The sequence below is a fragment of the Ranitomeya variabilis genome, chromosome 4, assembly GCF_051348905.1.
Source record: "Ranitomeya variabilis isolate aRanVar5 chromosome 4, aRanVar5.hap1, whole genome shotgun sequence".
Lineage (NCBI taxonomy): Eukaryota > Metazoa > Chordata > Amphibia > Anura > Dendrobatidae > Ranitomeya > Ranitomeya variabilis.
Genome location: NC_135235.1, coordinates 71882718 through 71901836, shown reverse-complemented (window position 1 = coordinate 71901836; position 19119 = coordinate 71882718). Strand labels below are relative to the sequence as shown.

The window sequence follows — 19119 nt, the reverse complement described above, 5'->3', positions numbered from 1 at the left end:
ATGTAAGATAATGGGATGCGAATTGCACATTTGCTTCATTTATTTCTCACCTATATTCTTTATTTCCTATTTGTTATTTTTCCTGCTCCTTACAATGTTTTCAGCGACTTTTCACCTTTGGGCCGGTTCTGTCCCTGCCCCCCAATGTTGGTTGTACAGCTCGAGCGTCGCAGGCCCGTTATATAGCTCTGGGATCAGATTCCTCACACTTCACCAGAGTTTCAGATCCCATTTATAGAAGCTTGCTGCATGTGACCTGCTCAGGAGAGAGGATCAGCCTTCACTGCCAGCAGGGACAGGAGAGGCAGAGGAAGGCTACATAGGAGCTGCAGTAAGTAGATAGCAGCCTGGATTATCCTAGAAGCAGCACAGGAGACAGATGAGAGGCTGCGGACACATCTCAGACACTCTGGACAGACTTTGAGACAAGGGGCAGAGATTACCAGGTGACTCAGAGTGCACAGAGGACTGCTCCATTCCCTGGGATATGTGAGAAGGGTAAGAGACCATGACTTGTACACCTAATCGCTCTGGATCTTATTCTTTTAAAGGGTTACTAGCGCATAATATGTCATGTAACAGTAATTTAAAAAAAAATAATAATAATAAGTAACTTTATGTACTTTCAAAGCTTGTAACAACGTGACGTAGAGTAACAACATACACGGGAACCTATTGGAAAGCGTATAAACATATTGCTGTTTAGTAACAGTATTTACTAACTTCTCGAAAGTTGGCCAATGGCTGGTATAAGAGGGGTGAATTATAGATGCCAGTCCCGGCCAAACCTGGAGTCTAAGGATCTCACCTGACAGCATTATAGATCCATAAGAAACGATCAATTTAAGTCTTAGACTCTGGGACAGGCTGGAATTTGTATCCGTAATAAGCGCACATAAACACGCCAATAATAAACTTGTCCGAAACTTGCCAATGTTTCGCCCTCTTCGGGGATTGAGCCTTTAAATCAACCTAGATTAGCAACATGAAAATCTCTTTGGGGCAATCACAAGTACTTATGATTATAAGGAGCAGTCGTCAGCAGTCCCTTATTACACAGCCTGATGATGTGTCAGATTGGGCATGAAAATAAGCAGATTTTGGTTGTAAAAAGCATGGGAAACCCAAGTTATCTCTGGCGTTTCTCCCTGGCACAGTGAATTAATGGTAAGGATCCTTCTGAATGTAAAGAGAAGAGGCAGGGATAGGTGAAAAATTGTGGATCGGTCGGTGTCCTTGTAGTCTAATCCCCACTGATCTGGAATTTATCACCTATCCTTTGGAAGATAACGTTTAAAGGGAATCTGTCAGTAGGATCAATGCTCTTAAACCGTCAATATGGACATGTAGATCATAGGAAGCTGAATAAAATGATACCTTGATATATAGGATCCAATGTCTTATTCCAGAGGAATCCATGTTTTAACATGTAAATGAGCTGTTAAGATCTATGGGTCGGACATAGATCTCCCCGAGTATCTGCCTCCAGGATTTAAATGAAAGGGGGAGTAACTAGTGTGAGACATGTAATGACTGACAGTCTGCTCTAATGATCTACATGTCTCACACTGGTAATGCCCCTTTCATTTAACTCATGGAGGCAAATTCTCAGGGAGATCTATGTCCGGCCCATAGTACTGAACAGCTCATTTACATATTAAGAAAAACATGGCTTTCTCTGGAATAGGACATCAGATTACAGATATAAAGGTATAATTTTATTCAGCTTCCTATGACTGGTGTACCCATATAGATGGCTTTGGAGGATTGATCCCACTGACAGATTCACTTTAAGAATGGCAATAAAGCCTTTAATGAAATACCATTTTAGACCCCATGTAAAGGGTATATCCAGGAGTTTGTGAAAAACTAAACATGTGCCTAAGAACTAACAGGCAAGCGCTAGTTGCTACCCACCTGCCTATTGTGCCCGGCCTCATTCATCGCCAGCAGAGTGATTACAGATCGCTCTTGCCGGGGATTCAGCTGCCTCTGCTGACGTCACATTGACAGAGTGGTTACTTCTTTTCCGCTCCGATCTGTTGACATCGCGGGCTTTGATGTCATTCTGATTGACAGCCGAATTCCCACTGCCAACTGTCAATCAGAATGACAGAAGTCCCGCCTCGTCGACAGAGCAGGATGGAAAAGAAGCAGTTGCTCTGTCAACGTGAAGTCAGCAAAGGCAGCTGAATCCCCAGCAGGAGCAGTCAGTGACCGCTCTGTGCTGGTAATGAACGGCGTCAGGAAAAATAGGCAGGTAGGTAGCAACTATCTGCCTGTTAGTCCTCAGGCATAATTTTAGTTTTTCACAAAGTCTCATATATACCCTTTAATGATATGTCCTGTGTACAGCGTTATGGTGTAGTGAAAAGTAGACATGATCATGTTCTGTATATACATATAGGTGGGACCCTTTGCTCTCCAGCTAAAAACTTTATTTTGTTAAATGGTCCACAGAGCAGTCATTGGGGAGTTCAGACTGGGCCAACAGAGAACCAACAGCCAACAGTTCCTCTAGTGGGCCCAGTTTATGAAGCAGGTCACGCAGATGACAACCTCAATGGAATCTAATATGGAGTCTGTCACTTGCTCTTGGAATAATTATTACAAGGATCAATCATAAATAATGAATTAGAATGTATGGATGATGTTATCTGTGTGCAGCATGATAACAGTGTAGCAATAGTCTTTTTCTATAGGCCAAAGGGACTTTTAGGGCCCCCTAGGCTCCAGGGCCCGGGTGCGATTGCAACCCCTGCACTTATTGTAGTTACACCCCTGAGTGTAGGATGAATTCAAGTAGGCGAGCACATGGATGGCAGATGGGCCTTTGGATTTATTTATTTGGTGGACCTAAGGTGCCCCAGTCATGTGCATATGAGGGCAATTGAATTTGCTGCTGCTTTCATCTTTATGACCTAAATCACTTCTACTTATAAAGGGAATTTTGGATAATAAGTGTACAATGCAGGACCGCTCACAATGAAAACTGGTTAACAGTTTTCTGTATCTGGATACAATGGTAGTGATTCATATTGAGACTTGGATATTTGCTTAAAGCTTTTGTCAGCTTAGTCAGCTGTAAGCAAGGACAAACACAGCCACTGCAATGATATATATATTCCCAGGCTGAGAGGATATGTTCTCTAGCCCCCAAAAAATTCAGATTCATTTTTAAACGCTCTACCTATAGCTCCAAGGCCTGTGTGGTTACATACAAGTTAGCTGCCATACCAGAAACAGTCTATGGATTATGGCCATGTTGTTTCTGGACCCAAACCAGTTATCTCAATATCACACTATAGAGCTGACAATGACCAACCATCTGTGTTGCATAGTGAAAATGGAAGATCTTCCCAGTGCAGGAGGCAGATCTATGCCCAGGAGAATATGCGGCCACCTTTGGAGTCTCTGGCCGGTGTGTACCATCAGCTGCCAAATGTGGGAGATATTCTATACTAGACGTAATGCTCACTATTATCTAATGAAATACGAGACTGATTTTCTGGTTGAATTTGTGCAAAAAATTAAAACCTTGCCACAGTATTATAGAATCATTCTGCAATAGTTTCACTAGAATAAACTCAAATGGTATCTGTCAACTCAAAAATGGGCGTCTGTGGACTGAGTCTGCAGAAGCCACTCCACTTAGCAGGTCCAAAGATCATTTTGCTTTTCATCCTCTTAGGCCGGCGTCACACTGGCGTTTTAAACGGCCAAGTGCAATGCGATAAAAAATCGCATTGCACTCGGACCAATGTTAAGCTATGGGGCAGCTCCCACCAGCCGACTTTTTGTCGGCCGTTTTCCTCGGTCCAAGACAATCGCAGCATGCTGCGATTGTCTCGGACCGAGGAAAACTCTCGGCTCACTCGCACCCATATAAGCCTATGGGTGCGAGTGAGATAACACACATCACTTGGATATCATCCGAGTGATGTGCGTTATAAGTGGACCCCAGCAATGGAGGAGATGGAGAAATTAATTCCTCCGCCTCCTCCGCAGCTGTGCTCCGATCCTCCCTGTGCGAGAGAATCGGAGCACAGACACATGACACTCGCATCGGATGCAATATGCCAGTGTGACGCCGGCCTAATCCCTATACAAGGATTTGGTCTTATCTGCCGGGTCTCCTTGGGTGCATCCATGGAATAGCTGCCGACTGGTGACAGGTTGACAAATAAACCGCATTTTATTCTACCCGGGTCTCTGACTCCATCCATCAATGGCCTCTTCTGTCCAGGCAGAGCAGAATTTAACCACTGCGGCAACACAGCTCCGTAAACCCTCTTCTGCCTCAGACTGATCCAGTCTGTTTCCTGGAAAGAACTGAGCTGACTTTCCCTCCAAAAACTACCTTATACATGGGGAGTCAGATAGTAAATAGGATCAAAAGCTCCCCCTGGTGGCCTGGAGTGTGAATGTGTTGCATGCTTGTGTTTACCTGGTGACAGTTATCCCTTCTTGCCTCCAAACGTAACATATCTCTCCCTGAGAGGAAAGCAATGCTACTGTGACGACCAGGACTCTGGGGCGCCACAGTCGTCCATGGGGTTAACCCAGTACCCCAACGCTGTGAAGCAACAGTGCTAAATAGCGATCCGCCATGGTGCCCAATATACATGTCTGTAGGACTGTAGTAGAACTTGTAACTCGATGATTTGTAGCCTGTAAATAGATCACTGCTCCGGGGAGATCTGCTCACATAAGACAACAAACAAGCTCCTCCGTACAGCCTTATATAAGCTGGTGTCAGCTCATATTTCAGTGACAATCGGCTCCATTGAACAGTAGACAACAATATGCAGGCAAAGGCAAGTGAAAAGTGGAGCAATACACCTGCACTGTAGAGTAGAAGACCTCCGGATGCCCCACAGGCTGGGTGCTCCCGGTATGGACACCACAGACTAAACCTAAATAGGCATCTAGTAACTGGAACACTAGGTAATTATAACAGGAAGATTATATTCCTAGCTGTTCCTCAATATATTGTATAAGCCATTAAAACAATGACATATTATACTTAGTGTAGGTAATTTGGCAGTGAAATATGAGTTTTTCCAACAATGCACATTGTGAAAGGTACATAAATGTGTAGGGACAGGAACAGACAACCCAGCGGCTATGGCAGCTGGCAGGGAGAGATGTGACTGGTATGCAGCCGGCTGAGAGGCATCATCCATCCCAATTAACAAATAGCAAAATGAAAGAAATGTACAGGAGTATAAGTTGGTATACATGCGGGGCAGTGCACCGAACCCTTGGCCGCACCAAGGGCTCGGTGCATATATAATAATACATTTGCATATACAATAATACCGTTTTCTTCCCTGTAGAACTAAATGGAATTTTTACTGCAGGCACGAGTCCTAAAGGTGCTAAGTCTCCTATAGGACACTACAAGTGGTTTAAATCAAGTTATTGGGGGGTGATCGACTCACTGTAAAAGTTGATTGTTCACGTAAATGGGGAAGACATAACCATTACTTATGAAAGCCTGTATGACAGCGACAGAGGTTATATTTCTCAATAGTATAGAGCTGCTGTACAGGCTCAGTCAGATGCCACAGGTGTGGAGGTATCTTACCCTAGAGAAATGTCGCCAGCAGGGAGGGAGGTAAGATAACGAAAGACATTGGCCCAGATTCATCAAGGTTGGCTAATTTGCGCCTCAATTAATCAGGAGCGTCTGAGAAGTGGTATGGGCCTTGTCACAGATCTTACTCCAGTGAGGGACTCAATTAACATTTCTGAAGTAAGGAACGTCACCACCCCTCATGAATTAGACGAGCCGTGATGTCGTGCACCCATCCCACCCCAGCATTACCCATGCATCCATCCCACCCCAGCATTACCCATGCATCCATCCCACCCCAGCATTACCCATGCATCCATCCCACCCCACCATTACCCATGCATCCATCCCACCCCAGCATTACCCATGCATCCATCCCACCCCACCATTACCCATGCATCCATCCCACCCCAGCATTACCCATGCATCCATCCCACCCCAGCATTACCCATGCATCCATCCCACCCCAGCATTACCCATGCATCCATCCCACCCCACCATTACCCATGCATCCATCCCACCCCAGCATTACCCATGCATCCATCCCACCCCAGCTTTGCACATTTTGGTAGCTAGAAGAAACTGGCACTTCCAGCCGATGGCCACGCCGATAACACCTGATCAGTGGGGGTGCCGGACCCCGTCTGATCAGACATTAATGACCTATCCTAAGGATAGGCCATCAATATAAAAGTAGAGGACAACCTCTTAATACTATTTAGATCGAAAAAGAATGAACTCCATCCCACTGCGACAAGGTGACCCAATCTGGATGGTCCCATCTCTAGTATTAAAACCTTACCTTGTGTCAGCGGACCTCAATAAAGACTGGGCAGAGTTGGACCCAAACCTGCCTGTTCAGACTCCTGCCCAGCTAAGCATTTCATTTATATAGCTTCCGATTGGCAGGTGTCTGAACAGTCGGCCTTGGGTCCTGCTCTGCCCCATTTATACTTATTTACTTACTACAGGGTAAATGCTCATGTTGTTCTTTATCTTGGGTTTTGTCTACTGAGTGGCCACAGTGTGAACGTGCACCTACATCCTATTGCATGAATTCCAACTAATGTTCCGGCTCCTTTCTTGGTTCTGCTTCACGATTATCTTGAACAATTGATCCTAAGGTTTCTGGATAGACAAGGACAGCAGAGAGTCCCTGTAAAAGTATGGTTAACGGGCCACTTGTGCTCATAGATCACCAACCTAATAATGTCCTGTCTCCAGGTAATAGTGATCTGTGACACACTCGGGTTATTACATGCACTATAGTAAACAGTAGGACTTTGCTCTTCTGGCCCCTGAACAGTTGCCCCGGTCGTCAGTCCCCGTTTTTAGCGTTAATAACATCTCACATCAGTGATTATCATTCTACACAATTACTGGCTGACAATTATATAAGAATAGATCTATTTGTGTGTAGTGATCTATGGCCGCTTTTAACAGCAGTAATAATAATAATGACATCATCAGACGCCGGGTCTTGTGTCTGAAACCCCTCTTTGTTTTTCAATTTTGGCAGTTCATGTTTGGCTCCCTGTCCATGTGGTCGGATGAGGATTAGCTGTTGAGATCATGTTCCTTCTGAGTCGCTTAGCAGGACGCCGATAAATTTAGCTTAGAAAAACTCACACTCGTGATTGGTAGAACTCTAAACAATTACATGGACACCACTACACTATTAGATCTGCAGTGCTGGACATTCACAACATTTCTGGTGCCAAGTTAGCAGAATTTTACTTTCTTGAGATATTCAAAATCACAGACTAAAGTTTGGGTATGTGCACATGACGTCTTTTTCAGGCGGATTTCACCTTAAAAAGCACTTAAGGATGTTATAAAGAATGAACATGTGTCAAAACAACTTGCTGTGCTCATGTTCAGTCTGTTTGAACCGCCAAAACCGACCATTCTTCGCTTACTAGTTTATATGTACAGCTAAAAAAAGATGTCAGCAGCAAAGCTGTGGGAAAAACAGTCAAAAACACCCAAGTTTTACTGAAGTGTCTTGTGCTTCAAAAACTCTGCGGGTACACCAGTGTCTAAATGACACCATGGGTACATACCCTCTAAAGGTTTTTATCAAGTTTTTAGGTTGTACTCAGTACGATCACTGATCACTGGGGGTCTGAACAATGGGGCGCCCACCAACCCCAAGAATGGGGGGGCTTCTGATGATAGGAAGTAACTTGAAACTTGGTTCAACTCCTTTAAAAAGAATGAGTCATCAGAAAATAATTAATTTTTTAAATCAGATTTTTATGTTAAATGGTTTAAAAAGAGAATTGTTTTAATCTTTATCATCTATATATTTATATAAAAACAAGTCAGAAATCTTTCACACCTGCCACTAAGCTTAATGCTAGATTCGTACTTACACATATTCATATCTGACCGCACAGATGACTTTTCAGCAGTCTCATTATCATTGCAGGCTGGATTACAATGACAAATGACCCCTCTGTGTACTGTATCACTGTGTAATACAAGAGAATGGCGTCACACAGCTGGGCAGGATTATTACTGGCCCTCGCTGTACATTGGCTAGAAGTTGATACAGCCCAATAGGCACCCACAATGGTCTCACACTTTTCACCCCTTCAGGTTTACTGCTTTCTTATGTTCCTTCTATTTTGATGCTTGGGAGAAAAAAAAGAAATTGGTAGCCAACTTTGTTCCCATTTATACTGTCTCTCCCACTGTTTCATGACCAGTAGTGATGAGCGCAGGTGCTCGTTACTTGGGTTTGCCGAGGGTGCTCGGGTGTGCACTGAGTATCGCAGGTGCTTGGGTGAGATTTTCACTTCCGCGCCGCCATGTTTCACGGCTGTTAGCCTCAAAACATGCCCGGATTGGCTGACAAACGTGGCAGTCCCCGCATGTTTTGTGGCTGTTTAACAGCTGCAAAACGTGTGGCCGTAGGGACGCGAACATCTCACTCGAGCACCCGCGATACTCGGTGCATACCCGAGCACCCTCGGCAAACCCAAGAAACGAGCACTTGCGCTTATCACTAATGACCAGTAAAATTATCTAATTGTCTAATTCAAATTGGATCCTTAGATTTAAGGAAATATAGTCCACTAAACAATTAGGTTTAGTCATCTTTCCAGCAGCAGGACATCGATGTTATTCTACGATGTTGGCAGCCATCAACTTAAGACACTCCTTAAGATAATCCGCATCACTTCTGCTCTCCACAGTAATATCGCGTCTAAGCCATTTGTGAGTCAGACCTTACACAAGTGGCAGGTTGATCCAGTGTAAAAGATGTCTTCTGACAGTCAATGGTGCACGTGAGCAATGTGATGTTACATGAGAACGCCCTGCCCAGGTGGAGGTACCGGAGTGTAACCCTAACGAAGCAATGCAGCAAGGACTCGGTAACATACACAGTAGCTTGGTTCGTGCAGCTCTTACATGGAGCAATGTATGGTTTTCCATAGAAGTAATTCTAGTGAAATTCTAGAATAATTTTTAAAGCTACCTAGATAAAAGAAGTAGGGTGGACATTTACTTTGAGTAGTCCATAGATGGGAAGCGTTGCCATTAATACAACCAGCATACAGTAAATGCAAAAATATATTTCCAATTTAAAACGGAGAACATCCAGAAACCAAACACACTGAAAATGGTGACCAAAAACACTGTAAAAAGTGGAGGTGCCAGATGCAATCTCCATAGGCAATAGCTGCTTAACAGGAGTGCGAGGTGTGTAGCAAAATCTTCATTTATAAGGCTGGGTTCCCACGATGAGTTTTTGACTCTGCATATTTATCCTGCATCAAAAACAGCATCTTACAGTTCCAGAAAAGTGTATGGAGTTTATAGAAATCTCCTGTCACTGGGCTTCTTTTAGGCTCAGCGTAAACTGATCTGCGGTGGTTGTTTCAGATCCGCATCTTGTCAATTCCTCTTGTGGGTACGCTGAGTTCTATGTGTAGATTCTTCCCACAGACTTGCATTAAGAGCGTAAAATCCACATGTAAAGAATGTACATGCGGTTTTAGTGCGAAAATGCATCAAAAACCCATGTAATCCACACATGACTGTATCAATAAAGTTTTGTCAAAGCCAAAATACCAGGAAGAATCAAAAGCAAAGCAGCTTTATTTAAAACATGAAATACCAACAAGAGACAAAAAAATACAATGGAAAAAAAAACGCAAAGTTACCTAAAATTACCTTTACCATTAATAAAATGTTCATTTTTAATACTTTGCAGAGAATCCTTTGCAGGCAATGACTGTCTGGAATCCATGGAAGTCACCAAACGCTGGGTTTCCTCCTTTGTGATGCCTTTACTGCAGCCGACTTTAGTTGTTGCTTGTTTGTGGGTCTTTCTGCCATAGGTTTTGTGTTAAGCATGTGAAATGCTGCTCGATGGGGTTGAAATCTGATGATTGACTCGATCATTGCAAAATATTCCACTTTTTTCCTTAAAAAAAAACTCTTTGGCTGGGTTCACATTGCGTTAAACCCATCCGTTAGATGGACTACGTTACACCGCGGCATAACGCGGTGTAACGCAGTCCGTTAACGCCGCCATTGAGTCCAATGTCGGATGCATCGCTAGCGCACGCCCACAATGGGCGTGCGCTAGCGATATGCCGTCATTGAGTGACGGACCCTGAGACGCGGGCTGCAGTGTTTCCGGGTCCGTCACCGCTAGTACAAATAGAGCTAGCAGATGCTCTATCTGCACTAGCGCGCTGCCATACCGGCACTTGCGTTAACAGCAGCCCGTTACCGTATCTGTTGAACGGGCTGCTGTTAACGCAATGTGAACCCAGCCTTAGGCCGGTTTCACACGTCAGTGGCTCCGGTACGTGAGGTGACAGTTTCCTCACGTACCGGAGACACTGACACACTTAGACCCATTAAAATCAATGCATCTGTGCAGATGTCATTGATTTTTTGCGGACCGTGTGTCCGTGTGCCAAACACGGAGACATGTCAGTGTTCGTGGGAGCGCACGTATTACACGGACCCATTAAAGTCAATGGGTCCGTGTAAAACACGGACCACACACGGGCGGTCTCCGTTTGCAGTCCGTGTGCCGTGCAGGGGACAGCGCTACAGTAAGCGCTGTCCCCCCCACTGGTGCTGAATCCGCGATTCATATGTTCCCTGCAGCAGCGTTTGCTGCAGAGAAAATATGAATAATAGTGTTTAAAAGAAAGATCTATCTGTCCGCCGCCCTCCCACCCCCTGTGCGCCCCCCCGCTGTTCTGAAAATACTCACCCGCCTCCCTCGCAGTGTTCTGTGCTGGCCGGCCCTTCTACTGTATGCGTTCACGTGGGGCCGCCGATTAGAGTCATGAATAGGTGGCTCCACCTCCCATAGGGGTGGAGCCGCCTATTCATGAGTGTAAATGAGCGGCCCCACGTGACCGCATACAGGAGAAGGCGCGGTCAGACCAGGAAGCAGCGACAGCCAACGAGGGAGCGGGTGAGTATTTTCAGAACAGTGGGGGGGGCGAGCGGGGGGCGCACAGGGGGTGGGAGAGCGGGGGGCGCACAGGGGGTGGGAGGGCGGGGGACACATAGATCTTTATTTTAAACACTATTATTCATATTTTCTCTGCAGCAAACGCTGCTGCAGGTAACATATGAATTGCGGATTCAGCACCAGATGCTGGTAGTACGTGTGGTACCCAGCACGGTGCGTGTGGTACCCAGTGGGCACACGGGCCGCACACGTGTGCCACACTGATGTTCACCAGAAACGCAGGGGCACACGGACACGGATAATTCCGGTACCGATTGTTTCCGGTACTGGAATTATCTGGACGTGTGGGACAGCCCTTAGGCTGCTTTCGCAGTATGTTTTTGGTCATTTGGTTGAATCTGGGCAGAAGGTATCGCCCTGTACTCTTCAGGACCCACCCTGCTGCTTCTGTCTTCAGTCACATCATCAATAAGCACTAGTGGCCCAGGGACATTGGAAGCCATACATACCCATGTCATCACACGGCCTCCACCATGTTTTACAGAGGGTGAAGTGTGCTTTGGATCATTAGCCGTTCCAAGTCGTCTCCATACTTTCTTCTTCCCATAATTCTGGTACTGGTTGATCTTAGTTTCATTTGTCCAGAGAATGCTTCCCCAGAACAGCGCTGGCTTCTTTAGATGTTTTTTTTGGCAAAATCTAAAATGGGATTTCTATTTTTAAGGCTAATTAACGGTTTGCACTTTGTGGTGAACCCTCCTTTTTTGCTCTCGTGAAGTCTTCTCTTTATGGTACACCTACTTCTTGGAGTGTTCTTCACTTGGGTGGATGTTGTGGATTCTGCGATCATCCACCACTGATCTTCTCTGGATGTCCAGGCCTGTTTTGAGTGCCCAAGCTCATCAGTGCGCTTTTTTTTTTTTTGCAAAATGTAAAAGAACTGTTGATTTGGCCACTCCTAACATATCTCCTATCTCTTTGATGAATTTTGCTACGTCTGATTTTTGAGGCCACAGACTCCAAAAGGGTACATCGGACAGACTTGAGTGTTTGTATTTTGTTCTGCGGCCTATTAAAGGATTGTTGAGGCGTGGACAACCCCTACTATTAAGTCATCTGTCCCTGCTACACTCATATAGATTATATTTGTAATGTACTTTGTGTTACAAGTACGTGCAAAATGGACGCTTATTCTGATCAGAGTGTGATCACAGTGTCATCCAATTTTCTCCCATGTGGAGAAATAGTAAAAATAAATTCTGCGTCTTCTCCATTCTGAGAGTCCTTGAAAATCGGACTGAACTCAGATGTCATCCAAGTGCAGTTCAAATTTTTCACGGGCCTATTGACTTACATTGCCGATTTTGATCCAACCATCAGATAAAAATCAGTTGTCTTTGATATTTTCCGTGGATCACTCAGCCCAAGGTGAAAAATCGGACATAAGAATGGCCTCATAGACTATCACAGGTACAAGTGCTATCCATAAAAAACAGCGTTCGTCCGCAAAAATTGAATGTCTGAATGAGGTCTCATTCACTGACAGCAAACATATTATTTTAAAATAATAGGAAACTGAGACAAAGAGTGTATTAGAAAGTTGTGGAACTTTTTATTTATTCTATGGTTAAACTTTATTTACATAAAAATCACTTTAATTCCTTTGTAAGTGAAACGTGATCACAGAATCTCGGCAGCTGTATAGGTGACAGATGATCCTGGATTAATTGTGTCGTCTACTTCCTAGGTTTCTTGCTAGGGGCGGGTGCTGGCAGTGTGTGTTTAGCAGGTTTGTGATGACGGGCGGGTCTCAGATAATAGTTTTATTTTAGCTATTAGTGCAAGAGGAAGAAAAAACAACATTAATTCTGCTTGTACAGTCAAGAAGCGTATGCCACGATCCACAGCTGCACACAGCACCCTGGATGGGAGCTCTCCATTAAGGGAGGAATTGGGAATCTTACAGCGAGGGCCTGCGGAAGAAACTACTGGACTATATGAAAACCACTGTAAGTGTCAGCGCTCTGAGGGGATGGACTGATAATTCACTGTGTTCTCTGCCTAGATGTCTGGTTGACGGTCTGGGATATGATCAAATATGCTGGAAAGATGATGCAAACCCCAGTAGAACGCTGACCCCAATAAGTGTCATAATTTACCTTTCTGATAAAACTGTAATTGTCTTTATCTTTTTCCCCCAGATTCTGGCACATGATATTACACCAGAGAGTACAGTATGGGAAATGACAACAGCCACAATAAAGAAGTCCCTAAGGTGAGTGGATCTATTATGAAATTATCTGTTTTGAAGGGGTTGATCTACTCGGACCACCCCTTCTGAATCCCTATGTTTTCCCTCAGTAAAATAATAACAAGTATGAGCACCTCCCGTGCCGGCGCCATTCCAGCGGTGTTGCCACATCGGCTCTCCCCAGGCTCTCGTGACATTGTTATGTCATGGGATCCCTGCGGCCAATCAGCGCTGGCTTCACTCTCCCCTCCTACGGGCGTAATTGATACCAGGAGGAAGTCAGAGCCGCGACCGCTCTCTCACTTTCTGCGCATGGCTTGATTTATCTGAAGGAGGCAAGAGTGAAGCCAGTGCTGATTGACCTCAGAGATCGCATGACATAACGATGCCATGCAATCCCTGGGAGAAACAGTGCCCACACTGCTGGTATATATGGTATATACTGGAGCTGGGGAGCAGACAAGCGCAATAGGGCCTTTAAAATTTATAACAATTGTTAAGTGGTGCTAACCTGTAAGGTTGTGAATCCCCCAACAATGAAGGAGCATGAATATCTAGCTGCTGCAGATCCACAGGTCATCCGACCATATCCATGGATGTAGGAGAGAAATCATTGATTTTTCTGCACTGCTGTATTAATGCTTTTTTTAATTGACACTTTTCGTAGTACACACTCTCGTTCCTCAGGATATAACCACAATGTCCTCCTTCTAGTCCTCGCTTGATTCCATGAAGTGGTCATGTGCTCTCTATCCATGTGATCACTGCAGCCAATCATTGGACTCTCGTCGTTCACCTATGATCAAGGGCAGACATATCATTGGTGCAACCTGTTTAGCCACACAGGGGCCAAGAGGTAAAGGGGCCACTTCCACATCCAAAGTAGGAGGAATTGTGCATTATGATTATTGGACTGAAAAGGGCCCATAGATTGTTCTTGCACAGGGGCCCATGTCCACTATTGGCTACAACCAGTGATCGGCTGCAGCAGGCTAAACACTATATCACTGCAGAAAAGGAAAAACTGAACTCTGTGGGTTTGTTTTTGTTACTTTTTGCCGTTTACTGCCTTTAGCTAAAGTTTTATGCATTCCAGAAAACCCTTGAAAGGGCTCGTTCAGACAAGCGTATTGTGCCGACGTGTCCTGTGCACAATAAGTTTGGAGAGCACACGGACCAAGGTTATTGAATAAGGCTGCTCATATGTAGATTTATCACACGGACCTTGTATCCATGTGACTAATATGGGGGCATACACTGTTTTCTTCTATTTTTGGATGAGACTCGCACACTTAAGTCTATGGGGGAACAATAAAAAAAAAAAGAATCCTATAAGGATCATCCGAATTGTATTTTTTTCTACAAATTAATTGTAATTATTACAGAGGATACTGTATTTGGCCTTGTACGTATAAAAAGCGTTGATTTATAAAAACGGATACCAAAAAAAGAAACATGGATGAAATACAGGTATAAATATGAATGAAAATCATACTTTTTTGCTAGATGAAAATTAGACCATTTTTCATACACTTGTCTGATCCCAGCCTAGAGCTGAGCCGCACGGATCCACTTATAAACCACTTCAAGTTTCTAAACTTTAATTAAAAGAATGAATATTTGGAGGCTGTTGGTTTCAATATGGGGCAAAGTAGAAGGTCACTTGAATGATCGCAGCTAGTGATGAGCGAGTATGCTCGTTGCTCGGGTTTTCCCAAGCATGCTCGGGTGGTCACCGAGTATTTTATGGGTGCTCGGAGATTTAGTTTTAGCCCACGCAGCTGCATGATTTACGGCTGCTAGACAACTTGAATACATGTGGAGATTCCATAACAACCAGGCAATCCCCACATGTATTCCAGCTGTCTAGCAGCCGTAAATCATGCAGCTGCGTGGACAAAAACTAAATCTCCGTGCACCCATAAAATACTCAGAGATCACCGGAGCATGCTTGGGAAAACCCGAGCAACAAGTATACTCGCTCATCACTAATCGCAGCCCCTTACTTTCTCCCCGCTGATTCTGAGAAACACATAAGTATGGGGAAAAAAAGAGAAATGTAAAATAAGAATTATATCACTCAAGCAGAGATTATAATCTATCTGTGTGTAGAGGAAAAGGCTAGTAGGAGTGTGCTGAGGGGGAGAGAAAGGCTAAAAGGCTACACCGGATATGGAACGGATGGGTTTAACAGCACTAGTACGTTTTTAGTTTACACTGGAGGTACCCTTCAATGACCTATTCATATTCATATAAGCCTTCAGGTTGTTGTTTTTTTGTGACAGGATACCTCCGTATAGAAAAAATTATTTTACACTAGTCCAATGAATGGTAATGGACTATAATGGGTGGGGAACCTCCAGCCCACAGGCTGTTTAGGGCCCACGTTGTCCCTTTCTCCAACCTCTGGACAGATTCCTCCGGCCAGGATCACAGTGCGCTTTAATTGCTCTTGACACTGTGAGCACGCGCATACATCATTCACTACTGAACGCTGTGGTGCATGCAATGAAAGGTTACATCCTGACGCTGGCCGGCGCCAGCATCAGGACATATGTGGATGGAGTCAGTGTGCTCCAGTCACAAAGACGGCAGTGGTAGAACCACCCCCTTCTGGGATGTATATGCCCCCAACGTCTCCTGTGATGTATATGCCCCAGCGTCTCCTGTAATGTATATGCCCCAGGGTCTAATGTGATGTATATGCCCCAGCACCTCCTGTGATGTATATGTCCCAGCATCTAATGTGATGTATATGATGCAGCGTCTCCTGTGATGTATATGCCCTAGCATTTTCTGTGAAGTATATGCCCCAGCGTCTCCTGTGATGTATAGGCCCCAGCATCTAATGTGATGTATATGACCCAGCATTTCCTATGATGTACTGTATATGCTCCAGCGTCTCCTGTGATGTATGTGCCCTAATCCCTGTGTATCTTATGTGCTCTATATGCTCCAGCCCCAGTGTCTCCTATGTGATGAATATGCTGCAGCCCCAGTGTCTCTTATGTGTGATGTATATGCTGCAGCCCCAGAGTCTCTTATGTGATGTATATGCTGCAGCCCCAGAGTCTCTTATGTGATGTATATGCTGTAGCCCCAGTGTCTCCTACGTGATGTATATGCTGCAGCCCCAGTGTCTCCTATGTGATGTATATGCTGTAGCCCCAGTGTCTCTTATGTTATGTATATGCTCCAGGCTCAGTGTCTCCTACGTGATGTATATGCTGCAGCCCCAGTGTCTCCTATGTGATATTTTTGGTGAACAATTTAATGCTTTGAGTTCTTTTGAAAATTCATCGCAAAGAGTCGCCTATACTCCAGACTGAAACAAGTCTGGAAAAGCATTTGCGAGTAGCAACCTCATCTATACCCTCTAATATCACAGCCGCACCAAAGAGAAGCAGCTCCAGCTGGGGAGTCAATTAGTGGGAGTCAATTAAATGTTTGACCTAATGTAGCAGGATACATTTCAATTTGATAATTTTGTACGGCCCCCAAATGATGGTGTAAATATCCAAATGGCCCTTAGCAGTAAAAAGGTTCCTCACCTGCTTATATAGTTTATAAGCATCTGCTGGGTGAGTGGAGCCCTGTGGATATGTTCGGGGTATGCACCAAAAGTTTTCCTAGTTGTAATTTATTTACTGAGCAGTGAAGTGACTTCAATGTGGCACTGCCTGAAGATACTGCAATACTTTTATATCAAAATCTTGACATTTGTTCATCTGAGTAAGGGAACTTTCACATTGTGCTTTTCTGCACATTCGTGGGTTGCGCTGAAGGGGGCCAAATACTATAATGGTGCTGGCAGAGCAATGTGTTCTCGGCCATGCATCATTTTCGGACGTGTATGCTTAGTGGAGGGGGACACGGAGACACAGTCTACTGCATACGAGTGTCCTCCTCCAGCAGGCGTATACCATCATGCACGCCAGTTGGCATAAATGTCCGAATCCTGTTTTGCGCTGGGGTTCGGACACAAGCCCCAACGAATGTGCAGAAAAGCACAATGTGGCCAGAAATCGGCTCTGTATATGGCATTTTTGCAGCGTTCTTCATTTTTTTAAAGGCCTTGTTCCCACGTAGCATAAACGCTTCTTTTTTTTTTCATTACATTTTTTTGTGCAGAAAATCAGTGTTTTACAGTTCACGAAAAGGGGAATCGATTTTGTGAAAACTGCTGCCCGCTGTGTATCTAAAGACGACGTAGAGCTGTGCGTTTGGTGCTTTTTTTTCCCGATAGGCTTTTACGTGTGGCCTGGAAAAAGAAACGCAGATGCATTTTTAACAGCAGAATTCTGCACTAATAGAAAAGCATAAAAAATGCTGGAATGAAAATAGATTAAAAAAAAAGGGGGAAACGAAAACAGAAAAAAAAAACACAACGATGTGACGATGGACTATGGCTGTCATGTCATCCTTGGCAAAGCTTAAAGCGGAGAGCATTTCACTACATAAGACTTCTCATGGAGCAGGTGCAGTTTATTTTCCAATTTTATTTCTGACCTGTTCATATTGAAACCTATAGAAAAGCATTTGCATGTCTTCCTATGGAGCTGGAGCCGTACAGCGATACTGAGGGACACGGAGGAGCAGAATGCCCACTTGTACCACACTGGGTGCCATGATAGGACTTGGTACACAACCGAGCCGTGATACCATGGAGTCCTTTAACCTAAAAATTACAACAAATTACATTACAAGGTGTAAGAATGGGATTTACCAAAACCTTATTCACATGTGGGAAAAGTGAAAACTGCACGTTTTAAGACATACTGTCGACCAAAGAATAATTTACATTTTATATTATGACAAATGATCACTTTATATTTATAAATTCAATGCAGGATAGAAAATGTAAGGCATCACGTATCATTAGGATTTCTTTTAAATGGGTATTACATATGGGCCGTGCGTCATCCCCTTTTCCGTATTTGTAGTCTGCAGACAAATAATGGTTCTGTAGTGTCGCTCCCTCTAGTGGCAGACAGATTAATTACACTGACTGACTTCTCTAACAGTAGGCGCACAGTCAGACATATAACACTCAGCCCAGTGTTATACTATGGGGCAGAGCAGATCTGTGATTATTATCTCATGTCGATTTGGCATGAGATAACAATCACAGCACGTTGCTGGTGCATCCAAGAATCGGATCGAATGCACCCATACAAGTCTATGGGTGTGTGTGACACATCAGTCTGCACTCGGATGTCATCCGAGTGCAGTCTGATTACCGCAAACAGTGTAAAAATGGAAAGTTTTCTGTCTTCTCCACACCTGTGATATGACACGGATCTCATGCGAGAGAATCTGATCACACCCAGATGACACTCGGATCACAGTCCGATTGTCACTAGGGCTTAGGGCTCATTCACACATCTGATTTTATTTTTTTTTTTGCATTATTCTGATCAGACTCAGTGTGGTATGAGTGTCATCTAATTTTTGTGGAAAAATTTTAAAAACAATTTCTAAACTTTCTTCATTCTGACAGTCCTTGAATATCGGACTGCACTCTCTTTTACGGATCCATAGACTTGTGTTGACAATTTTGTTTCGACTTTCGGATGCAAATCGGACATGTCTCCGATATTTTCCGTGGACATCTCTGTCTGAGGAAAAGATCGGACATGAGAATGGCCCCATAGACTATCACAGGTGCGAGTGCTTCTCAGGAAAATCCGTGAAAAACGTAGATGGCACTCGTACTCAAAACCCAGGCGTCTGAATGAGCCCTTAGACTTGACTGCGGAGGAGCAAGAGACTTGTAATAACACACAGAGCACCGACCATGGGGGTTGTTAGAAGAGGCAATAAAAGGGGCCAAATATATAA

General features: G+C 44.3%; 1 protein-coding gene across 3 annotated transcripts in view; it reads left to right on the top strand.

Annotated features, from left to right (window-relative positions):
- Positions 1–428: 428 nt before the first annotated feature.
- The window catches only part of TACC2 (transforming acidic coiled-coil containing protein 2), a 149543-nt gene continuing 130852 nt past the window's right edge, over positions 429–19119 (top strand). For 2 of the 3 annotated variants that reach the window (XM_077258704.1, XM_077258702.1), the window contains exons 1-2: positions 12904–13036; positions 13229–13302. In XM_077258704.1, coding sequence (XP_077114819.1) covers positions 13264–13302 — 39 coding nt within the window. In that variant the 5' untranslated portion in view covers positions 12904–13036; positions 13229–13263. Of the gene's footprint in view, positions 499–12903; positions 13037–13228; positions 13303–19119 lie in introns of those variants that run through there. The other variant, XM_077258703.1, reaches the window with a different exon arrangement.